The following is a 26,695-nucleotide window of genomic DNA, read 5'->3' as shown; positions in this document are numbered from 1 at the left end:
TGTTATCATATACTCTAGCAGCAACTCAAGATATGGCCTCCATTAGAATAGCAACTGACAATTTTTTGAGGATTGATTCAAGTCATTCTACAAATTAGAAAATTGTAATAGACAGGAAATTTACCAAAGACGAATGATTTGTCAAATTAAAATGTTTATTCACTAATTTTCAAACTCCAATTTAGTCAGATCACTCCCTTGAAGGTATTTAGATGCAAAACTATGGAATTTAAATATTTATACTCAGCAGTTGCCAATGATAAGCAAGAGCTAGGAAGCAGTGAGAAATCAAACTAGATGAATTATTCTAACTAATTGTGAACTTGTATGCAGAAAAACAATTGATGAAAAGAAATAGCAAAAGAGATATAGGAGACCATACTTGTTCAAGCCGTTGAAGAAACACATCCATATGAAGAAGTCCCAAGAAGCCACATCTAAATGAAAAACCCCATTTCAAATAAATTAGAAAAACAATAAAATGCATTTCCATTTATTTATATATCCGATTAACCATACCAATACATAGAATAACGACCTTTTCTTTCTACTATGTATTTCAAATTTTCAATTGCCCTTCTTTCTGCAGAGACCTTTTCATTCGGTGTGGATATATTTAGAAGTAATTCATCCAAAGAGGATATTACATGGAAAAGATATATAAAATTGAAAAAAATTGTTACAAAGGGAAGCAGACCTGAAGCCCAAACCAAGTGCTCCACTGCTCTCCTTTGCAACTGAGACACTAGCATCATTGCATGTAAGTTTTTCAATCGCTCCATTAAGAGCATCAAAATCTGATCCATCAGCAGGGTAAACACCAGCAAACACCATATGCTTTGCTGGTTTGAAACCTTAAGAACAAAAGGCTGAATTAATAAAAATAAACATTATTACAGTACTGCCAGCTATTATAATATTTTGTAGACATGTAACAAATAAAAACATATTGTACTGACTAATATTTCCAACACACTGCATAAAATTATGTCATTCAAATTGCTCTAGAGAAGAATGTAATAACAAAGGATGGAAGAGAACTTGATCAAATCGGACAAATATTTCCAACAAGCTACATTAAATTATGTCATTCAACTTACCATAGAAAAGAATATAAGAATAACAGATGAAAAAACTTGATCAAATCTGACTAATATTCCCAACATGCTGCATAAAATTATCAACCAATTTACCATAGAGAATGATTTATGAACAAAGGATGGAAGAACTTGATGGAAACAGCTCACAGTGAAGAAATGCAAGAATAAGATAATCACACAGAAGAACTGGATGGGAATGAAGGAAAAAGGATAAAGCAGAAAAGTTCAAAGTGGAAACAGAAGAAGCAAAAAGAAAAGTAAGAAGTGGCACAGAAAATAAAAGTAATAGCCAAGAATTGAGCAACGAAAGAATATGATCAAAAGATTAAACATTCTAATAGGTTGGAAGAGCACAATATGTGCTAAAGACCAGCTTGAAAATATATGCAAAGCAACTGACAGCAAAAAGGAAGTAATCTTTAGTATGTATATAGGTGTTATGGAGCTCTTGTAAGGACTAGCCTAAACACAAACGATAAATGATTCAATAAATGTATAGCAGAAAACTTATTATAGGTACCTGAAGAGGATACAACCAGTATTTTCTAGAGGGGTAAAATTAGGCAGAAATGTGAACATATGATATTGGACTTAGAAATGATACTGATCCAGCTTGATTTTGGTCCGCTGTTAAACACATCAAAGCAGAGAATCAAATACAGACAGTTTGGGCCTATTTATTGGCTTGGTTGTTGCTGCTTAATCATTTAATACTAATAGCAGCATAAAGTATGCAAAAAATATTTGTGTAGCATCAAACAACATACAAAATACTAAGTAAACAAAGACTAAAGCTGCATCCTCACCCTCTGAGATGGAATCAGAGACAGGTTCCCCAGAGAATATATCTTAAATAAAAAACATAAAGTGAAGGCATCTGATGAATGGTCAAACAGAGCTTAGTAATGGAAACATGACAGAAGCAGGGATCTACAAGAGAATTCGCCTCACTATCTCTCTACAAGAGGTCAAATTGATGCAATATCATTTCAAGTATCACAAATATTGAGTATCAAGAATCAATATATCCTAATCCATTTTACAAACAGGGAAAAGGAAAAACATCAGTCCAATTATAAGCATAAAAGCTCAATATGGCTATGGCTAGATAAGAAAGCCAAACCAAACCAGAAACCGTTCAGAAGAAGTGAAGTTTAACACCAACAAAGAGTTGATTGGACTACATACAGGCAAAAATATTTTTCAAGAAATATCTATTTGGAGAATGCTGTCATTGGAATCCTTTCATAGTTTAAAACAAGCTATAAGCAAAAAATAGAAATAAAACTCTCACAGCAATTGAAAAATTGGAGGATTCACAATTTCTAAATTTCTAACATTATAAATTAAATATTGGAGAAGCACCCCTTCCACAGTTGGGGATAACATCAATATACAGAGAGGCCTCATTAAAGGCGCTAGGGTATCTATGAAAGATCAGAACCCTTGATGCATCAAACTCATTCCCAAAAGATGACATTCCGATGATGGATTGGATGCTAAAGCCAACAAGAGGAACCCATGTACAAAGGAAATGTCTGGTCCTATCTTTGCTTCCAGAAACAAAGATGATAAGGACATGCATCTGCATCAAGAATTAGATATGTTGATACTTGACATAAGGCTTTCTTTGTAAATTTTGCTTTTACTATTTATGCTTGTCATTATGAATGCCGTTTTGAAACTTTTATGGTTCGTCACTTGCCGTTTTGTGTTCCTTCCATAATTGAATTTAGATGAAAACACAGGGCTCAGAGTGTACCACCATGTCTCTAAACTTGTTGTGCAATGATCTTAAATATTCCATCTCAATGAAAAAAATTTACAATGAGAAAAAAATCAGAACTCCTTATTCATCTGAACAATTATGTTTTATCTTAAGAAAACATATGCTCCTTCACATGCCTTTTTATATTTGTGCTTGGTATATTATGGCTAAAGTTTAAGGTTCACTTGGTTTGGGTTTATGTCCCTTAGCTTTGCTTTCTTTGTCTTGTCATTTTAGCGATTTGATTCTTAGTTGCTTTTTCAGCACCCGGAACTTTTACGCCCTAGTACTTTTCTATTATAAATGGATGTTCGGGTCCCATTCACCTACTTTGGTCACTTCTAGACGTTAATGTAATATCTAGGAAATACTTCCAAAAAAAATAAATTACATGTCTGCTGAAATAGGAAGAAGAGATGGGGAGGTAAGGCACAAGCATGGACACTTAGTAAGGACAGAGAGGGAAATCTACCCTTCACATCATAATGGAGGAATGGCATCCATCACTCAGCATTAATTACCTACAAGAAGGACGATGGTATGCATGATTGCAGGATATGAATGAAAGGGATTTGTTGAAAAGGCTTTAGAAATTTTTAAGCAAATGCAATGTGCAAGTGTAAAGCCATATTCCACAACTTTTGCTAGCATTCTCCTTGTATGCATTTATATGAGAGCTTTGATAGGCACTAAGGTAGAAAGGCGAAAGAGAGTATTGAATGCAAAGAAAAAAAGGCAAAAAAAAACATGAAGGGGAAAATAACGTGTGAATAGGGTAGAGGGAGAGAAAGGAAGGAGAAGAAGTCGAACACGTGAGTGGAAGGGGGATGTGGAAATCATTGCAACTACCCTGGCATACATATATGCAAAAATATAAGAGCAAGGGGCAGGCACGAAGATGGAGCGAAATCCATCAAAAGTAAGGTGTTCTTAGAGAATACCGTGATCGCAAGATATGCACATAATTTGAATTTAGAAATTTTTGAAAATCCACAGGTGTAAATATAGAATCCACAACATTCAATTGCATCCTTCTCACCTACGTCACCATGAGACCTCACAAACAGGTTAGGGACATCCATCTAGGTCTCAAGAGAGAGGAAATCATTCGTTAAAAGGGAGAAATGGGAAGGAAATGTATTTACCGGGTGAAAAGCTAAATTTTGCAACTATTGCCAATATCCTCCCTACCTATGCAGCAACTAGAGCCCACAAACGAGCTATGGTCATCCATCAAAAGCATAAATGGTAATGGAACTGTTGTCATTCTATGAAACCCTTGGTCCATCAGTGAAAACCGATTAGAGATATGTTTTATGGACCAGCGCTGCCCCAGTTGATCAACCACAAAACCAATGGAATCATGACATGCTCAAGTGTTCTTTCATCATGAGGTGGGCTTCGAGCCTTCCCCTTTCCTCTTGCATCTTGCCTTCGCACCTTGGAGTCCGTTGGTCCTCTCTCCTTCCCTTTTCCTTCTTAGGAATTCCAAATTTCGAGATTCGGGAAACCAATCTACCCCTTCCCTTTTGGGAAGAGGTATCTCATCTCCCCAAACCCCAAAACCCGAAACCCAACCTTTTCCTTCCTCCCAGATTTCAAGATTCGAGGAACCGGTCTACCCCTCCCCTTTTGGGAAGAGCTACTATCTCCTCGAACCTTGAAACCTAGCCTTTCCCTTCCTTCTGAATTTTGGGATAAGGGGAACCGGTCTACCATTTCCCTTCCATACGGATTTCAAGATTCGTGGAATTGGTCTACCCCTCCCCTTGTGGGAAGAGGTATCACATCTTCCCAAACCAAGAAACCCGGCCTTTCCCTTCCTTCTGGATTTCGAGATTTGGAGAACCATTCTACCACTCCCTTAACCGGTCTACCCCTTCCCTTTTGGGAAGAGGTCTCCCATCTCCCCGAACCTTGAAACTCGGCCTTTCCCTTCCTTCCAAATTTCGAGATTCGAGAACCGGTCCACCCCTTCCCTTTTGGGAAAAGGTATCCCATCTCCTCGAACCCCAAAACTATGCATTTCCCTTCCTTCCGAATTTCGAGATTAGGAGAACCGATCTACCCCTTCCTCGTCTCCCTGAAACACAGACTTTCCTTTCTCCTCCCTCTCATCCCTTCGAACTCTGAGGTTCCCACCTCCTCTCCCTTGCAATGTTTTCCTGAAGGCTCAACGTCCGACCTCTGGCGACATCAACACTTCCAAATTGTGTGATCAACACTCAAGGCTCTTAATGCTCCACCAACTCCCGCAACTTGTCTACTTTCATTTATGGAGCTACAAGGCGCATTTCATGTTCTTTTAGGATTGCCATCAAGTGGAGTCCAAGGCCATGCTTATTTATGGTTACTTGATGGCTTTCATGTCATGTTTGTACACTCTGACTTTGGAATGTCAAGCAATCTACCTCCCATTAGTCTTTTCTTCTTGGGATTGCCATCTCAAAGTATGGCAGGGTTTCTTGCACACACAACCATGTCAAATCCGTGCACTTCTTCCCCTCTTTGACCATTGGTCTTTTCTCTACGACCAGTTTGCTATATATAGGTTGTTAAGCCTCATTGTAAAGGGTTCTCTCCCTGTTGGCTTGAGCTACTTTATACTTTTTCACTTCTCTTGAAGATTTGTATATTTTCTTGCATTTTGCAACTATAAGTTTGGCCATTGACCTGAGAAAGAATTAGAATCATCATTCTTGCCTCTCTTCATTATAAGTGTATGTTTTGTGGCTTTCTCTCACGTATATGTTGTGTTAACTTGCTTATGAGTGTGAGTTGTGGGAAACCTTCTCCCCTTTGACATTCATCAAATTCTAACCTCCATACATGTGTTTGGGATCATTCATGCAACTGAAGCTTGCGCATCTCCAGGGTATTTTCATTGATTCTTTGTGTCATTTCAAGGTGGGGAGAGGAACATCTCTTATCTTGGTGCATCACCTCCTTTCATTTTAGCATTTCCTTCTTCCCTTTTCTTCTGCAAGCTGTTAGGATAGGTTTAGAAGTAGAATTTGGAGTGTTGAGTTGGCCAAAAACCTACACTTGGATTGAGGAAGCCAGCCTTCTCCAAAGATCCAACCCCTTTGCGCAAGGTCCCACACTTCGGGGTTGTTTCCATGTTTCACGAGGTTCTTGAGTTGATAGCTCGGCAAGGGTGCAAACTTTTGTGACAACAGTTTATGGCATGCCCGATGGCACAGACTTCCAACCTTCATGCTAAGGATTCAATGCTTCTCTTAGCGACTCAGCTTTTCGAGGCAATCATCATTCAAGCACTTGGGGACTTTGCTCACAGATCCGGTCTCTTGTTCATGACTTCTTGTTGAAGTCATGCACCAAATTCATACAAGGGCATCTTCTAGAGATAATTTCCAATTTTCAGAACTTTTATTTTCAAGTTCTAGAAGACAGAGAGGTAGACCTTCATTGTCACCAATCAAGGATGTTAAGGTTGTAAACACTCCATCACCCAGGTCTCGTTCTACCCCTCCATTTGCATTACCATTGCAATCTAGGGCTCCCACCACTCATATCGATAGACCATTATTTCACATGGCTAGAAATCAGGTTTTTGTTGCCTTCAATGGGGAGTCCTCTCATTTTAGCCCAAAGAAATGATATACCAATGGTTGTATTAAAGAGTATACCCTATTTCACTAGTGAAACAACTACTACTTCCATAGAGCACATTCAAGACATTGCAAACAACTGCTCCCTCCATAATGTCACCGAGGATAATGTTGATGTCATACTCTTGGCCACATCCTTGAAAGGAAAAGCCTTGCAGTGGTACAGGGGGTTGCAACCTAACTCCATTCACAATTGGGATGAATTAGGGGAGAAGTTATGTCAAGCTAGGAAGATATAGCCATAAGGGCAGAAAATTGTTTAATACAAGCTAGGAAGATAGCTCCAAGGCCGCCAATGCCTCTATTCCCAGAAGTTCCTACCCAACAGCCCACTTTGGCTCCTATTCCAATCACCTCTACATGTCAGCCATCCACATCCACTTCATCCTCAAATGAGCTCCATGAGGTCAAGACTCTATTGCAGAACTTTCGCAATGACTTGGTGACACTAAAGAGGCAACAGGCTCAACATAGCAGGCCTTATCAAGCACAAAATCAGAATTACCAAAAGAATAGGCCACCTTTTCAAGGACAAAACCAATGGAATCATGCAAGGCCCTTGAATAGTGTGAACCCTATAGCTGCAAGTAACTCAAAGGCAATAGTTCTGATGCAAAACAATCTCGCCCAAGAACACGATTGGTGTCAACCATGCAATCAGCCACAAAGTCAAAGAGCATGCCAAAATGGAGAGTTTGTCCAGGCTCTAGTAGTGCAGAATGAGCCAACCACCTCCGGCCAGCAATATGATCCAAATCAGCCAAGTGTTGGCAATCAAGCTCATATACAGGGAGATTCTACTTTTGTCAATTGGCAAGAAGCAAAATTTTGTGGTATAAACCAGACAAGTGGTGATGCTATGGTACAATACACAAGGAGAAAAAAGAGAGTTGTCTAGGATACAAATCAGGATGTTGTTCAAGGAAGCAAGAGGCAAGAGCCTCAGGTCACCCCAAGAGCAAGGATAGACCTTGCTACAAAGGGGCCTTCAAAAACAATTGTCGTTCCTTTTAACATAGTCGACCAAATGAATAAGGCCAACCTCAATGTCACTATGTGGGAAGCCTTTTCCATCCCATCTCAAAGGGATTTGTTGAAGGAGGCATTGAAGGACATCAACCAATCAAATGATAAGACGACGGTCAACAAGAGGACAGTTCCAACCAGTTTGGTACAACCCAGGGAGAAAGAAGATTCAAGCAAAATCAGTAAGCCACCTCCCTTCTATCTCTCTTTAATCATAGGGGGTAACTTAGTTCACAATTGCAGGTTAGACTTAGGAGCTAGTAGCTTAGTCATGCCTAAGAAGGTAGCTGATCTTCTTGGCATAGAATATGAACCTATGACTAAGGGGGTTGTCCAACTAGATGGCACTTTATTAAGACAATAGGGGTTGTTAAAAATTTGAAGTTAACCTTGCACACATGGCTTGGTTGCACTATCTTACAAGACATATTAGTCATAGACCTCCCTGCCTTCTTTGCCATATGTCTGTCTAGAGACTTCACCACAAAGATAGGTGGATACTTGTCTTCAAATTGGTCTCACATGCTATTTCGAGCAAGGTATGGTACCAAGGTTACCATAAAAGAAAAACCCATTTCACAAAACCACATTGAGCCCTACACCCCCAACCCATGAACTGCACTTTGCGTGAAGAGGGGGAGGAGTGTATTGTCCAAGAAACTACTACCCTTCTAAAGGAGGTTCCTGATTGCTTACTAGATGAATGGGCCAATGCTTTTCAATTTGATCCATTAAGTGAAGTTGAAGAGACCTAGCTTGGCACCTATTGCATTCATGAGGAGAATACTCATATTCCTAACCTCATCAAGACACAAGAAGATCTAGAGGGGTTATGGAGCATGTTTTTTGATGGTTCAAAAAACAAGATCAGTGCATGTGCTAGTATAATGCTTGTTTCTCCTAAGCAGGAGAAATACTACTTCTCTTTTAGGCTTCATTTTGGCTGCACCAACAATGTGGTTGCATATGAAGCCTTGATCCAAGGTCTCCAACTTGCACAAAAAAGAAAGATCAGATCTTAGCAAGTATTTGGGAACAATGAGTTAGTTGTTAAGCATATCAAAGCTCAAATAATAACAAAGAACAACTTACTCAAATCATACAAACACAGGGTTTGGGACTTGATTGAAAGATTTGAAGCCTTCAACATCCAGAACGTTCCTAGGAATCAGAATAAGCATGTTGATAGGCTTGCAGCAGTTGGTGCTCAGCTTGACATACCAACGCATGTTACAAGCAAGAAGGAACGACAAATCAGGCTGGTTGTAAGGCCTGCTGTCCTAGACAATCAAGCAAATTGGCAGGTATTCGAAAGTGATCAGCAGATAGTCAATTTCTTGCAAAATGAAGTAAAATTTTCTGCTCAAAATAAGTCTATGTTGCAAGACAAATATGGAGATCAGATCATGCAACTCAAATCCAACAAGCTGTCTAAAGGTCTAGTTACATTGGAAGGCATATTCAACTCAGATAATCGACTGAGGAAGAGATAAACCTGGCTGCATAGAAAGGTGATTATAAGCCAATTGTTGTTACCGAGGGTAAATCACTAAATTTGGGAAAGGTATGTTCCTCAACCGAACAAGAAGCCTTTGTTAAGCTTTGTCAAAAATATGATGACATAGTTGCTTGGACCTAGCAAGGTTTTGACCCTAGCTTAACCCAGCATACTATAGAACTAAACCCGGATGCAAAACCAATTAGACAAAAGCAAAGGCTAATAAACCCCAAAATTGAGCCACTAATGAGGAAGGAATTAACCAAACTCATAGAAGCCAATATCATCTTCCCTATCAAACATTCCTCTTGGGTGGCTAACCTTGTCCCTATAAGAAAGAAGAGTGGGGAAATCAGACTATGTGTAGACTTTAGGGACCTCAATAGAGCCTCCTTTAAGAATCATTATCCCCTTTTCTCCATGGAACAAATTCTACAAAGGGTCAGTGGCTTAGAAAGATTTTCATTCTTGGACAGGTATTCAGGCTACAATCATTTTGGTCCAAGAGTCAGACCAATACAAGACTGCATTTACTACTAAGTAGGGTACCTATGCTTATTGTAAGATGCCTAATGGGCTAACCAATGTAGGTGCCACCTTTCAAAGGGCAATGGACATGGCTTTCAATGGTGTATTAGCAAAGTTTGTGGTTATATACCTTGATGATAAAACTATTTATTCAAAGCATACAGCTGATCATTTTGATCATCTTGAGCAGGTGTTCATGAAATGCAGGGAATATGGTGTGTCCTTGAACCCAAGCAAATGTGTATTTGCTACTGATCAAGGAAGATTGTTGGGACACGTTGTAACTAAGGAAGGCTTAGCCATCAACCCAGAGCGGGTAGAGCCTATTCTTTCTCTTCCACTCCCTAGTCACAAAAAAGGATTACAGAGTTTCCTTGGTAGTATCAACTTCATGAGGAGATTCATTCCCAACCTTGCCACCATGGTAAAACCCCTCACCTCCATGCTAAAAAAAACTTAGCCTTCAGTTGGACCAACGAAGGAAAGGCCAGATTTGAAGAAATCAAGCAAGCAATTGCTCAGGCACCTACTCTTATCAATCCTAACTATGAGAAGGATTTATCCTCTATACCCTTGGAGGAGAATCTAGCATCTCAGCTATCCTAACACAACTGAACAACGATAACTTGGAGCAACCTATTGCCTTCTTCAATGAGGGATTAAAGGATTATGATCTTAGGTATAGCTATGTAGAGAAGCAAGTCATCATTGTTGTAAGAGCATGGAAGAAGTTTAGACACATGTTGTCTAACAACAAGATCTAACTCTTAGTCCCACATGCAAGTGTCAAGGATTTTCTTCTAAACATGGACATCAATGAGACGAGGGTTGGGTAGATAACCAAGGTCATGGAATACGACATCAAAATCCAGATCACCAAGCTTCCAAGAGGCAAGGACCTATGTGAATAGCTTGTCTCATCTTTTGAAACCCCTTCAGAGGTGGCCCTTGTGTTACAAGAGGATCAACCATCTAGCAACAACACTTTTTCCATTGGGTGAGCAACATGACCACCTTCTTAAAGGAAGGTAGATATCCCCAAGGTCTAGATAGGACCAAAAGAAGACATTTCAGGTTGCAGTCCATTCCCTATGTCTTAGTGGATGGCATCCTTTTCATAAAAGACTCTAGTGGAGTCTTGTTAAGATGTGTTGAGCACAACCAAGTCAGCAGATTATTAGAAGAATTTCATGATGGCTCTTTGGGGGACCACTTCTCTGCAAGGACTACAACTATCAAAGTAATGAGGGTTGGTTATTACTGGCCAACCTTATTCACTGTTATGCATAGGTGGGTGAGGAATTGCAAAAAATGTACCTTCTTCTCAGGACAGCATAGGCTAGTTGCCCTTCCTCGCCACCCTATTCAAGAAGACCAGCCATTCGCATAATGGGGTTTAGACTTCATTGGCATGATAAATCCACCTTCTAGTGTTGGTCATAAGCGGATCTTGGCAGCTATGGACTACTTCACTAGGTGGTAGCATTGAAGGATGCCACAAAGGTCTCAACGTTGGAATTCCTTGATGGCATTGTAACAAGATTCAATGTCCCTTCCACCATCAAATGAGACAACGCCAAGGCATTTGTTGGAGCACAAATCAATGCTTGGGCAGTTAAGCATGGTACATACTTAAAGACATCATCCAATTATTACCCTCAAGGTAATGGCTTAGCTCAATCTTCCAATGAAAACATCATCAGGATAATCAGAAGAACAATTGAAAGCAATCAGAAGTCTTGGAATACTAAGTTGAGGACACCCTTATGGGCTGACAGGATCACAACCAAGAGGACGATTGGTAACTCCCCTTTCATGCTAATGTATGGGAAGGAAGCAAGACTCCCATCTTCCCTAGAGTTACCCTCTCTTGAATTAGCACATCAGCTAGAATTGACAGAGAATGATGCCATGACAGTAAGGCTAGCTGAGCTAATGGAGCTAGAGGAAGTTAGAAACCAAGCCATGCATACACTTGAGGTTCATTAGGAGCAGGTCAAAAGAAGTTTTGACAAAAAGGCTACTAATAGGGTCTTCAAAGAGGGAAACCTAGTTCTCAAGTGGGATGCAAATAGAGCCAAAGCCAAACAACACTACAAATTTGATGCTATCTAGAGTGGTTCGTATGTCATCACCAATTGCAAGGAGGCCAATGCTTTTCATCTCTCAAGGTTGATGGTGAATTTCTTCCAATCCCAGCGAATGGGATTCATCTCAAACCTTTCTTCTAAAGAGGGTCTTGATGACAATGTAAATAATAGATCGGAGGTTGGTTTGCTTTCATAAGTGCTTTTGCACCTACTACATTCTCCTTAAGAGGGTGTATGTCTAGTTTCCAGCTTCCCTCTAAGTGTTGGCACACACATGTTTTGGGTCCTCTCGGTGACTCAGTGCCCAATGGATGCTCAAGACCTTTGGATATCGTGCTTAGCAGGAAAGCATCTCGCAGAGGTCACCAAAATGTTGTCATTCTATGACACCCTTGGTCCATCACCAAGAACTGATTAGACATATGTTCCATGGACCAGCACTGCCCCAGTTAAGCAAGCACAAAACCAAGGGAATCATGAAATGCTCAAGTGTTCTTTCGTCGTGAGGCAGGCTTTGGGCCTTCCCCTTTCCCCTTGCATCTTGCCTTCGCACCTTGGAGTCCGTTGGTCCTCTTTCCTTCCCTTTTCCTTCTTAAGAATTCTAGATTTCGGGATTCAGGGAACCAGTCTACCCCTTCGCTTTTGGGAAGAGGTATCTCGTCTCCCCAAAACTCGGACTTCCCTTTCTCCTCCCTCTCATCCCTTTGGACTTCGAGGTTACTGCCTCCTCTCCCTTGCACCATTTTCTTGAAGGCTCAATGTTCGACCTCCAATAACATCAATACTTCCAAAAGGTGTGATCAACACTCAAGGCTCTTAATGCTCCACCAACTCTTGCGACTTGTCTACTTTCATTTATGGAGCTGCAGGGGTGAATTTAATGTTTTTGCAGGATTGTCATCAAGTGGAGTCCAAGGCCATGTTTATTTATGGTTACTTGATGGCCTTCATGTCAAGTATGTACACTCTAACTTTGGTATGTCAAGCAATCTACCTTCTAGAAGTCTTTTCTTCTTGGGATTGCCATGTTAGAGTATGGATGGGTTTCTTGCATGCAAAACCATGTCAGATCCTTGCACTTCCCGAACTGACATTCCTCTGCATACACTAGGGTCAAGCCTTCCCCTCTTTGACCATTGGTCTCTTCTTCGTGACCAGTTTGCTATATATAGGTTGTTAAGCCTCATTGTAAAGGGTTCTCTCCTTGATGGCTTGAGCTACTTTATGCCCTCTTTGACTTCTCTTGAAGATTTGTATAATTTTCTTGCATTCCAACAACTGCAAGTTTGGCCATTGGCCTGAGAATGAATTGATATCATCATTCTTGCCTCTCTTCAACTTATGCATGTTGTGTATGTTTCCTTACCTTCATTATAAGTGTATGTTTTGTGGCTTTCTCTCACGTATATGTTGTGTTAACTTGTTCTGAGTGTGACTTGTGGGAAACTTTCTCCTCTTTGACATTCATCAAATTCTAATATTTTGCCTCTCTTTCTCTATCTTTTTATTGTGTCCAGGTCTGCAACATTATCTATTTTCTCCTTGTGCTCTCTACTATCATCCTGATGATGGATCACAGAGTGTGATCTGAAACGTTGATGCAAAAAAACTCACACAATCAAATCCAAAAGCATACACATATCATTCATGCAACTGAATTTTGTGCATCTCCAGGGTATTTCGATTGATTCTTTTTGTCATTTTGAGGCGGCAAGAGGAACATCTCTTATCTTGGTGCATCACCTCCTTTCATTTTAGCATTTCCTTCTTCCCTTTTCCTCTGCAACATGTTAGGATAGGTTTAGAAGTAGAATTGGGAGTGTTGAGTTGGTTCAACACCTGCACTTGGATTGAGGAGGAAGTCGGCCTTTTCTGGAGATCCAACCCCTTTGCACAAGGTCCCACACTTCATGGTTGTTTCCATGTTTCACAAGGTTACTGAGTTGATAGCTCAGCAAGGGTGAAAACTTTTGTGACAACAGGAACTTCGTAAGAGGGGGGTGCAAAGAGAGGAGAGCTTTTGAAAAGGCATTTGATCAGCATGCTCTGACTTTGTTTGGCACACATAAAATCTTGCATATCTGTGTATTCTTAATTAAGAAGCTCTACATGTTTGTGATACAAAGTTGAATTGGAAGCAATATATTTAGATTTAATTTACAAGTTTCTTTTCCAAATTTTTGGAGAGGATGCTTTATCTCCTACATAGTAGGCACTGAAGGGAATCCACCACCTCCACCCCCATAATTCACCAAAAATATTTTAACCCCAATGGGTAGTTGTGCCCATTCAACAATCTACTCAAATACCCCCAAGCAAAGACCAAAAGGACCTCCAGTCACTTGCATTCAACCTACGACAAGACCTCCAATGGTTGTGGGCCTATTACAAACGAGACTTTGTTGGGGAAAATAATGGATAAAGTGAACAAAGTCTATGGCCAGATAGAGCTGGATGACAAAGCAGCATAGTAGAGAAGTGTATTTATAAAGTGTGAAGTTTTGTTGACTAGCCACCATAAAAAGAGCCGATTCTAATGCTTAAGTCATAAATATATTCCATATTCTTATAGCTAAGTACATACATCCCCTAATATTACTTTCTTCCAAAAACAATTGTACTTAATTCTATAATATTCTTTTCATGAGAGGAGGCGGGGGGGGGGGGGGTGTCGAGATTGAGAGAGTTGCCTTGTAAGACTATGTTTTTAGAAAGGAATTATTGGGATTAACCCAAAAAAGTTAAATTATTTCACTTTTGAACGTTTGAACTACCTTGTAAACAAAAGTGATGGTCATGTATATTCTTACCTTAAGAGCGTATATCAAATAAGGTGGTAAGGAATTTTAGATTAAATATATAGTAAAAACTATATCCTTATTTATTGAACTAGGAACAACATTTACTTAGTATAAGCTTGGTTTGCACATTGCATGATAATATAAGTAAAAATGAGTTCCTTTAATGGCATTAGAACTACATTAAATTAAACATATGTTGTGAGTTGATACCTTTGGTAATCTACTTCAGATTTGAGATGTAGGCTCTATACATTACATGATGACAATACACCTCTTAAGTATAAGAATCCTAATAGTGTACCTATCAAGTGAACTAAGGGAAGGGTACTATAGTTTTACTAATTGTTGCATGATTAAATAGAAGGAAACTATGATTTAATTCAATGGCATTGTTGAGATTCAATTAAGAGACAAACCATCTACAATCAAGCGTTATGGCATCTTCTAACATCTTATTGTTGACTATTAAGATCATAATTAATCATAAGTGATGAGTGCAAATGTTATATAGTCAATGAAATGGACTAGTATAAGAGTATTGGATTGCACCATAAAGTGGATGAGAATAGAGGGTTAAGAATATTATTATTCATATTGTCGAATGTACATCTTCATACAATGATATAAAGGATACAATGTTGCCCATTGGTTGCAAGTATGACTTTCATGTTTAGAGAAATTATGTATCTATTGCCATATATATTTCAAGGTTTAGAGGGATGTTCTAAACTTCTATATGATTATGATACTTGATTTTATAGAACAATATTGTAGGGGTGGCTTCACATGGACCCCCATCAATTCTTTTGGCATAACTTATGCATGATAATGATATTTTGACTACTTGGTAGGAACATACACTCTTTATTGATATTTGTTCTTAGATTGAGTTTGGATTGCATGGCCATTGGTGTCTCGGTATGTTTAGATCTACTTGCCTGGAAAGATATATTGTGGATAACAATATTCTTGACAAAAACCTAGTCCACTTGTATTCTCTTGCACAAGAGAATCTTAATGTGTATAGAACCATAGTGGGTTTGCAAGGAACACTTAATATTAATCTGCTAAGGTTTAATTAACTCCCTTGGGTGGGAAATGGTATTACCCTTATTCATTAGTTAGACACAGTATTATCTATAAGAATTCCAAGTATATGTACCTTGATAGAAACATTGTGAAGAGAACTACATATGACTTTGATCCCATTTGGAAGCAAGTATGTAGGCAGTCCTTGGGCAAAGGATGCCCCTATGACGTGAAGTCTGTAGGGTGAGGGTTTAGTTGGTGATAACTATAAGGTTTGGAGTTGTTCCTAACTTATTTGACCTTCCCTATTCAATAGGGTTCAATTTGAGGCTGTAATAGGTATTAGATGGTTACGAATGAGTTAAGAAACCCTAATAGCTTGTGTTTAATACATAATGTGTTTTTTAATTATAATTTGAATGAAATAAATGGGCTTGACTACTTTATAGTCAATATTTGCTTGTGTGTGCATGTTAAATAGAGGCCATCTCATGTTGGTTCAATGCGATTCTTATGTATTTATAAAATTCAACTCTAAGTATAGGCTCCTGAATCAATTGATTGTGACATACTTATCTATGTCCACTTGATCAAAATGAGCAATGACATGTAGTCATTGGACCGTGCTAATGATCGCTGCCTTGGCTACTATAGAGAATTGGCCGACACTCATTTGGTTCATGAAGGTGAAGGTTACCCTAATTATAATACAAAAAAGGTTGGGCGAGTAGTTACCCTATTGTGCAAGTAATGGTAGCCGTAGCTAACTATTGTATCAGGAGGGTTAGCAACAGAGTAGCTGGAAACTCCTTTGTCCCTCCCCGGGCACGCATATCCCTGTATCCAAAACGGATATGTACCCAATACAGCCCAGATACACATTAGATACTGTACCCACACATGCCCAAAAAACCTTGATTTTCAAACCATGTTGGATGTCGTGTGATTTGATTTTTTTTAAAAAATCATGTAAATCTTCCTAATTTAATTTTAAAAAACTCCATTCATGCATTAAAAATAAATAAAAAATGGTATAAACAAAACCTACACCAAATGAGAAAGACAAATGAAATGTTTTTCTATTTCAGTGACCCATTTTTTGGGTTATCTTCCAATGGAACTCTACTATTTTTGCATATTGTAAATTGTTAAATCAACTTATAATAATTTATGCAGCAATTATGTGTCTATATTGCTTTTGAAGTAATAAAAAATTCCTCTAATAACTTACAAAATTGTGTTAAATATATGCATGTCTTTTTTATGAATGACATATCCAACCGTATCCATATTGGGGGTCTTAAAAAATGGTTGTATCCGTATCTAATACTGTACCCATATTTGTATCCGTATCCATGTCCATGCAACTTTAGCTACCAAGCAATCACCTATAGCATGGAGGTGAACGATGCCAAGTATTGCCTGGGTTGTGAAGAAGATAGTTAACAATATGACTAAGGTCATAGGGTGGTATATGTCGGAAGCTACTTCTTCCTAAGTGGACAAACTTGTCATTGGAGGCTTGTAGGCAATTGAAGTTTGAATCCACTGAGCTAGATAGGTTCACTTCTTGTGGATATCTAACTTGAAACATTGGCATGGAGTGGACCCCGATGTAGTATGGAATACAATGAATCCTCTTCATTGTCATCTGTTGGTGTCAAAAGGAGTATGGGATGCTTGTCATCATCATGACTGGAGAAAAAGACCAAGGAAATGGATGGGACCCACAATCTAGCGCACAATGCACTGACATTCCTTTTCTATATGGGATGCACTATGGGTAGGTGTCAATCACTCTTTTTGGATGTGTCAATCACTCACTATGCATATGTTAGTCACTTACTATTTACTTGCGTAAATGGCCTCAAGTTTTGTGCACGTTGTTGTTGATGCCCTTTCCAATGATGACATCAAGTATATGGATTGCTTGATTGCCATTACAAATGACAGTTGACTGGAAAAAGAATGGGATGCACTAACATTACTTTTTCAAGTGAGATTTGCTTACAAGTTTATGTGATTGTGAATCAAGTAGTGGGATGATACATGTTATAGGTTGATTGTTCTTTGTGTGAACATGTGATGTATTGTGTGGATCATTCACACTAGATATATCTGATGTATGCTTGAGCTAGTCATTGTTGTACTTGTTGTTGACGTGTCTAAAGTCGCGGAACTACGACTTCATCCGGCCAACGCAGAATAGAATGCTAAGTATCCTATCCTCTCTTGAGATAAGGAAATCCATAATGTTGTGTTAAATTGATCAATGGGGGTGACTTCAATGTTTCGGTTGTCAGATCTTGACTGCAGGATAGCTTAGTAGTTGATGTGTTTTGCTGGAAACACAAAGGGGACTTACGATTAGACGGAATTGGTTTCGTACAGGTTCCCTAAAATCTTACAATCCTATTTCATCTGATTTGCTTCTAATTGATGCTACTTCAGCTTGACTTGCCGGCTTCTTTTAATAATAAAAAGGGGGAAAAGGGGGGATAAGGATAAAGAGTAAATAAGAACAGCTAGTTAACTTAACTAAGACAACATATTTGAACACATAGATGGAAGTCTTAAAATAACTAGAAATTACTTTGCCAACTAAATAGTACAACTAGGTAAAAACCAGAGCAAACATCTAGGGATTTTGAATTTTCAAGATACTAAATACAAATGATGGACTCTTACACCCATTCATCCAAATCTAATAACCGAACTTAGCACAAAAAAGGCTCAGACTAACCATGCAGAGGGAATAATAATAAACTATTTCCTAATGGTATAAACCAAGATTTCCATCAAATACATGCATAAAAAAACTGTCTGAAAATAAATACAATTGCAGAAATATAAAATAGATGGAGGAGAGGACCATGCACTCACAGTAAAAAAAGACACAGCTTTAACATCCATTAAATTCTGTATATATTTTGCCAGAGTTTTTGCAACAATCTTTAACTTTCTGCCTGAAATAAAGGAGAAACTAACTCCTTTATATAGAGTTCTCAAAATGGATAAATGGCCAAGATTAAACTTAAACAAGTGGGCCAGATTCATCCTCTATCAAAACTGCACATACCCATAAATGGGAAGCAAAATATCAACAACAACAAAAGGGGGAAACAATAACTACCAAAAAGGTAATCAATAACTACCCAAAAAGCTGCTCCAAAAAGTGAACATGCAAGGAGCTCAAAATTTACAACAGCTTTGGTAGTTAGGAAAGAACTTTATGTCTAAAAAAGTGCATTTTATGATTTAAAAAGGAACATATACATTAGGAAAGCACTTTTTCTTTCTCTGTTGTGGACCCTCTTTTTCCAAAAATTCAGCCTCACCGTGCAAATACTCCTTTTAGATGTCCCGACCTGTTGTACGCTCTGCTCGAACGTAATCCTAAAATCTAATGCATAGTTGGAACAGCACCATGCTTGGGGGCATAGAAGGATGGCGTATTTTGTATTGCACACCCTCCAGGTGGTGATCTACATGCTTCAATCCATCCTTCCAATCGGACCGTTGAGCCTCAAAACTTAATATGTCCATATGCATCCCACTGGCAAATACCAGGTCCCCTATGGAGTATGCTACCTTATCAATTCTTAGCCTATCCTCCCAGCTTGGTTGTACTTCATTATCGGACATACTATTCTTCCAGCCAAGGACCATTGATCTGAGGATCTTTCCACCAAGATCCCTCATGTTTGACAAAATTTCCTTGCACTCCTCTTGCTCTTTATTAATGGTATCTTTCATATCATTTTTCATGTTGGCAGTCCAGTACCACTCCTTGAAAGTGTTGATGTCATAGGGATCCAGGATGGTAGGCAACGTAAGAATCTGCGTGTGGGTCCAGAAAAGAGCCCTTATGAGGGGAAGAATCACACCAACCACCTCGTGCACCTTGAAACATTCCCTCTTCACTTCAAACATCTTGACGTGAATGGTCTCTCGGTGGTGGGCCATTTCCTTCACATCTTCAATGATCCGCTCTCCCTTTTCTTTAATGTCCCGAATCCATTCCTTGACGGCCTTGGCGGTATCACACACTCCTTCAAACTCGGTTGTAGTCCTTTGTGCCAATGCCAATGGGGGAACATGGGATTCAGCAACATGTTGCAACAATTTCAGCAAGTGATCAATGTACCCCTCAACTTGCTCAACACGAGCTCGGTACATGTCTTTCTCAGCGGTCAATTCGTCGAGCTATCTGAGCATATTCTGCACGAAATCTTTGAACTCTTCCCATTCCTACTCTTTGGCGGCTCGCCCTATTGGGATGGTCGCAATACTATAATCAGCTAATGCAATCTGATCCGCTGGTTTATCTGCAAGTGGGGTGGCAATATGAATGGTGTGGTTCCTTTGCTCATCCTTAGTGATCCTGGAGTAGGTCTTGGGCTTTTTCTTACCTTTGGATTTTATTTCTCCTATGCAAGAGAAGATATCCTCCAGGTTGATCAGTGGCTTGACGGCTTCTTTTCGTTGTACACGAGCAATCAGCTAGTCTTGAGGGATGGTCTGTCCAGATGTAATTGCCAAATTCCCATTTTGTCCCTTGGAGGCATCAGCTAGCTCACTGCCTACCTGCAATTGATCGGTCATCGAAGGAACGGATGCAGTATCCAATCCCTTACTCATGGCTGAGTTTTCTCCTACCTCGCTGAACAACTGTCGGGTATCCTCCTGTGATGGTTGCTCTTCAATTTTGTCAGGTTCTTGAGTCTCATCATCCTTTTGTTCTCCCTCAATGGTGGTGTCATCCTTGCCGCCACTATTCAATTGCAATTCATGCCTACTTCCTGTGTGAGCTCATGCTTACCAGCCTCTTGATTAGGTGCAATCTCTCCTTCCTCAACTTGATTCCCAGGTTCATCAAGGCCAACGACCCTTACCTCTGCATCTTGCTCACCTTGTGCCTGAGGATTATTTGCCTCGAATGCATCAATATCACTCTTTGAAGGCGAAGCGGCTATGTAGTTAAGTTCAACCACATCATCCTCTGAACTGGGGTCTCTGGATGAGGAACTAACCTCCAACCTCCTGATAGGGATCTTTTCTCTCCTTATTCTTTTTGATGTCTGAGTCCCTCTATTGGCTCTTACTTTCTTCCTCTTCTTTCCAGGCTTCTCAACCTCTTCCTTTGGTGTGCTTGAGGTTGCTTCATCCTCCGAAGACTGGGAATCGAGACTGCCCATTAGATTGTATGTGAATTGGGTCCCTTCATGGGTCAGTTTCTCAATTTGTTGGGATAGCCAATAATCAGTATACCTCCTTGGAGCTTCCATGACTGCCTCAAAATCAGTGATTGGGTCCTGAGTCCAATCAATGCCTGGCAAGAGGTATTTAACTACCTCAAATTCTCGAACTTGCAAGCAATTATCATAATCCGTCACCTGATCTGGGACCTGACGGTACTCGTAAAGCCACATTTGCTGGACACTTAGCCTAGAATACCCACGTCGTCGGACTTTAAAGTCATCGAAACAATTGCCAATTTATCATGATCGAAGCACTTCCTAGGGAAATGTTCCTGTAGGCCATAGGACACCAATTCAGCAAACGACTCCTTAGCTTGCACCAAATTTTTGAAACGCACATCAAGGGTACCCAAAATCATGGGGAAGGTGAACCCAGATTGCTTCTTATCTCTGAGTAGACTATCTGTTGGGTGTGCCTGTCTTGCAACTTCCATGAGGACTATTTTATCTGACGGATAGCGTGGAAGCCGAAATGGTGCTCCCTCAAAGCTTGCTATTCTGATGTAAGTGAACCTAGGAAACTAGATAAACCATGTGCCATATTTCTGGATCAAAATGATAGCCTGTTCTGAGAGCCTTATGTGCAATCCTCCTTGCATTAATCTGGCTAGGCGCATTGTAAAGGCATCATTGATACACTCATACTGACCAACTGCGTAGGCAATGTTATTCTTTTCTCTTTGAGCAATGTCATAATAATGTAATTGAGGGTAGCATTCGTACACCTTCACCTGATTCGGCCCATTCCCGATCTCACCTTTCTTGATTAACCCTGTCAATGGCTGGTGTTGAGCAAACATGTAAATCAAGTAGGAAGTCATGGTAAAGTACTTCTTTTCTTCAAGCTCGACCAGTTGTGTATGGACATTGTCACTGATGATCTGAGCCCAGTCAAACTTGGACTTCCCAGCGAAGACCTGCTCAATAAAGTAGAACATCCATTCCTCAAAAAAATTAAATTGAGGGAGTCCCATAACCCGGCAAAGTAAGGTAACCATATCACCATACTCGTTATGAAAATCACTTCTGGGGGTCTTTTTACTGATTCTAATGCTTGGGGGTCTTCTTTCTTTGTACCATTCTTCGTTTATCAACATTTTGCATTTAGCAGGATTTATGTCATAAAAGACCTATGCCTCATCAATAGTTGTAGCAATAGGATTATCTGGAAATGGGATATCAAATGCCTCCCCAATGGCTTCGAGTGTGAAATCAGCTAGCACCATCCCCTCTAGCACCACTAATCTGGTTTTTGGTTGATAATGTCTAGCAGCCTCAACCACTAGTTCATAATTCAGCACAGCCGGAGGGAAACCAGTTGCCTGAGCAATACCACTCTCCATCATCCGCATGGGCTTGCCATAGACTTTTGGAGAGTATACCCTGTTCCAGAAATCTTGAATGTCTATGTGGCCCAAATCTGTGTCTCCTATGTTCTCCCATACACTTTGGACCTTGGACTCCCTAACTCCTCCTCTTTGGTATTGGTACTTCATTTTCTCGCCTTTGTGGGGAACGTCAAACTTGGAAACCTGAGACGTTCCGGTTGCACCAAGTGTCTTTGAGGATTCAACTGCCAATCTAGGCATCTATCCTGCACAACCAAACACGGATTACGAGACGAGATAAAGCAACAGAACAGGTTAGCCAAAACAGAGGACGACGTTAGCGCATAAAACCAATGATCAATGGGAAAATCAAATTTGAAAAAGCATGACGCTTCAATAAAAAGAGCCTGATTATTTGGAAACGAAATGCTATTTGAAACAGGAAATTAAGTTGGTTTTGTTTAAATTTCGCTGCTTGGAGCAGGTTTCAAAAATGCCGCTTCTGATTGATTATGACGGCAAGAGCAAATGTTCTAGCTTGCAACTCGGGGTTCGATTGTTTAGATTTGAATTTTCAAAATTTCTCCAAGTCTGAATTTTCATTTCAACGGTTAATTTCCCTAGCTGGTTATTGTTATTGCATGCTATGCTTGATGTTTTTAAAATCATGATTTATTTTGCATAAATTAGTGATTTGAAGGAGAGAATTGAATCTTACCTGGCGGACTGCCCAACGCAGAATGATCTTCAGCCAAAAATGACCACCTACAAATTGCGATTCTTGAAACTTTGGAGACTTCGGCGATTTTGCAAAGTCTACCGCCTTTCCCTTCTCTTCCTTTTGCGCGACCTCGGACTGCAAGGGCCTTTTGCCAAGTTTAACGCCTTTTCTTATTTTCCCTTTTACGCGACTTCGAACTGCAAGGGCTGAGGGAGGTTTTTGGAAAACTTAAGAACAACGCCCCCTTTCCTTACGCGATTTTGTATTTTGGCATAAAAGAGGGCCCTGTAAATTGCGGTTGAACTAAATACCTCTCTTTCTCTTCACGCGACCTCGAGCTGGGAGAGGCGCTTGAAAAGCCTTTTATGTTTTAACACCTTTGCTTATATATTTCGTGATTTCGTGTTGTCCATTTTCGGGCTAAAACCCATTTTTGAAAACTTTGTGAATGCCCAACTAAATTTCGCGTTTTCGGCTAGAAAAGGGAGTTTTAACAAGTTCTCAAGATAGCGTCTCTCTTCATGCTTGAAATTCAGCCTAAAGAGGCCTTTAGAAAAGTTTTATTTTAAAACGCCTCTTTCTTTTGCGATTTTCGAGTTGATAAGATAAAATGTAAATCTTAACTTTTTTGGCTTCTTGGGCGTTTTCGCGAATTTCAGCCTGAAGAAGGCTTTTGAAAAGTTTTAGGTTTAACACCTTCACTTATATATTTCGCGATTTGGGGCCAAAAGCATTTTTTGCAAGCTATTAAAAGTTAAAACGCTCTCCATGTATTATATTTCGAGCTAAAAAAACTTTTTGAAAATGTTTTAAGTTAACGCCTTCCTTGCATTGGCATTTTCGGGCTAAAAGGATTTCTTGCAAGCCATTAAAAAGTGACGCCTAACTCATTTTCGGGCTGGGAGGTATTTTTGAAAAGTTACAAAAAATAACACTTTTATCATGACTTGCATTTCGCGCCAAAAGCATTTTTTGCAAACTTTAAAAGTTAAAACTTTTCCCTCCACCGCGATGTCCATTTTCGGCCCAAAGAATAATTTTGCAAAATTAATTAGTTAAACGCTTTACATCATTTTCAGGGTTTTCGGCCATTTTGCAAAGTTCGTAAAAATGACGCCTTACTCTTATTCTCTATTTTCGGGTCAAAAGGCCATTTTAAAAAGTTACCAAGTTAAAACGCTCCTTCCTAACTTGTGTTTTCCGGCTTGTAAGGGTCTTTAAAAATGTTTTTTAAGTTATAGCCAAATTCTGCCTGAAAAGCCCTTTTTGCAAAACTCACGGATAACTAACATTTTTGCCTACTTAGCCTACTTAGCCTAATTAGTCTCCCTTGTGAGAATTTTGAACATTTAAAATTACGACTCTCTGCAAATTCACCCCCTTGGCCCTACAACTTAAATTAACAAACGCCCCATCTCCTTGTACGGCTCATGATTCAACCCTCTCATTCCAGACGAGATCATGCCTGACCTTTGATACGAACTCCTGAGGACTTCAAGAACCGGGCGAGCTCACTCTCCTGCAGGATCACTTCTTCACTACTACCTGTTGCACCTCAAATGGCGGATAAAAATCAAAATCCCACATTGGGGGCGAGACAAAAATCAGAAAAGAAAAAGGGGGGACCCTACCGGCGACGGGGAGTGTGTGCAACGCACAACACTTGTGATGTACATATAAGCCAATCACTATTGTACTTGTGATGTGCGTATGAGTCAATAACTATTATACTTGTGATGTGTGTATGAGCTAATCACTATTGTACTTGTGATGTGTATGAGCTGGTCACTGTTGTACTTGTGATGTATGAGCTAGTCACCTTGTGTATATGCGATGTATGCTCAATGTAGTCACTATGTGAACTTGAGATTATGAAATGATATGACCCTTATATGAAGTGTGTTTGTAAACTATTGTGTGGTATGGAACCAACGCTCAATAGCAAATTGTTATCAATCTATTATAATTGGACTAAATTTAAATGCTTACACTAATTAATAGTTATGAGTAGCAAGATCGGAGATCCCATTAAAGAGAAGAGGATGAACTCCCTCTAGCATTAGAGTACAAACTACAAAGCCTTAGATTTCCCAAAGGAAATATGTAGGCAAGCTCATTACAAATGAACCCTCAAGGTTTAGATCTAGGTCTAGCGATGACCCTAACCTTGGGAGCTTATAACTTTCATGTGTAAGCATATAAGCAATGACGTTGAGTTGTCACCATCATGATGAATGGTTGGTAATTGTTGTGAAGTAAATAAAATAATAAACTATGGCAACCGAGGGGCAGATTTTACAAATATACCAAAAATCTTTGCTACTAGAGAAAGTTAAATGGAGTCTAAAACAACAATATCACAAATAAACAGTTGCTTGAAAACATAAAAATATGCACTGTAAACTTGTACTTGTTTCCAATAGTTCAATCTAAGAATTATTACCAACCTCCTACTCAAGCTAATGATATAATTTAATATCAATTGAACAATGTTATTTAAGTATTACTGTATTATTTATCACCTTATGGTGTGTTAAACTAATGTATTCAACATGTGGTGAACATAAGAATTTATGTAGTTACCCGTCAATTCCATCATTATTGACTCGGAAATTGATTGCCATGCCTATTCACCCATGAACCTGTTACTTTTTTAAGCCAGTAGTGTTCCTAAACACCTATCAGCTAGCAATTTTGCCGGAATTAGAGATGTTTAAGTACAATAACATGCTTCAATTTATTATAAAATATCTGCTTAAGGGGCTATGCCTCTTTTATCAAAAAAAATAAAAAACATGCTTCAAGCACTCGAACTCAATAGATGCAATGAGATCTGTGAACACAAAAGACAAGTAATATTTAGTATATCCCTGTCTAAGATATTTTGTATCTTCAAGCTAGAAACAAAATTGCTATGGAAACAATTATTATTAAATAATTTCAAATTAGAAAAACTTAAAATATTTAACTTGTCATTAGAAGATTTTGCTTTATCACTAATGCTCACAAACAACTACCAAAAAGTAAAATTTAGGCTGCAACATTCCTCAGTATGAAAGTATATGCCTGCTGTTGCAACGAAAAGAGCACCTAACCTATGCTTTAATAAAATCCATCTTACCAGGGAGAGGTTGAACAACACTCCGCACATGATGCAATGTATCTCCCACTCTAGCTTCTTTTGTCGAGCGCATACCACTGATGATGTACCCCACCTGACCTGTCAAAAGCATCCCTGTAGGTGTAAGTTCAGGATGCAAAATACCAACATCCATTGCTTCATAGCTCTGCCCAGTTGCAGCTGATGCTATCTTATCTCCCTTTCTGAGAGCACCATCAATAACTGCAACATGGCAAATAACTCCCCTGTACTCATCAAAATAAGAATCCAACAAAAGCATTCGCAGAGGTGAGCAAACTAGCCCTTTTGGGGGAGGAATACGTTCAATCACAGCAGGAAGAACATGCTGAAGACCTTCACCAGTTTTAGCCGAAGTTAAGAGAGCATCTTGAGGATCAAGGTCAAACATTGATTGCAACTGAGCTTTAACATTATCAGGATCAGCAGTGGGCTGATCAATTTTATTTATGACTGGAACGATGGCAAGGTTGGCTTCAAATGCAAGATAGAAATTGGCAACTGTCTGTGCTTGAACACCTTGAGCAGCATCAACCACCAAAAGAACTCCCTGACATGCAGCAAGGGATCTGGATACTTCATAGTTAAAATCCACATGCCCAGGTGTATCAATCAGATTAAGTAAAAAATTTTGAGATGATTTTGACACAATCCCAGTGTTGCCATTTGAACTACAGTTGAAGAACATTGTTGCAGTTTGGGCTTTCACTGTTATTCCTCTTTCCCTCTCCACCTAATACATAAAAATGAAAATTCTGCATTATAAAACTATTT

General features: G+C 39.4%; 1 protein-coding gene across 7 annotated transcripts in view; it reads right to left on the bottom strand.

The window, feature by feature from the left end:
- LOC131075895 (translation factor GUF1 homolog, mitochondrial) overlaps positions 1-26,695 on the bottom strand; it is a 112,029-nt gene that overhangs the window by 45,995 nt on the left and 39,339 nt on the right. For all 7 annotated transcript variants that reach the window (XR_009113279.1, XR_009113278.1, XM_058012836.1 and 4 more), the window contains 3 exons: positions 25,904-26,654; positions 698-854; positions 383-437 (listed from right to left, as the gene is read on the bottom strand). Coding sequence is in view for 5 of the 7 variants with exons in the window: in XM_058012836.1 (XP_057868819.1) it covers positions 383-437; positions 698-854; positions 25,904-26,654 (963 nt within the window). In the remaining 2 variants the exon portion in view is untranslated. The remainder of the gene's footprint in view (positions 1-382; positions 438-697; positions 855-25,903; positions 26,655-26,695) is intronic.

The sequence above is a fragment of the Cryptomeria japonica genome, chromosome 3, assembly GCF_030272615.1.
Source record: "Cryptomeria japonica chromosome 3, Sugi_1.0, whole genome shotgun sequence".
Classification (NCBI taxonomy): Eukaryota; Viridiplantae; Streptophyta; class Pinopsida; order Cupressales; family Cupressaceae; genus Cryptomeria; species Cryptomeria japonica.
Note: the sequence above shows the minus strand (reverse complement) of the source record. Positions and strands in the feature narration are given on the sequence as shown.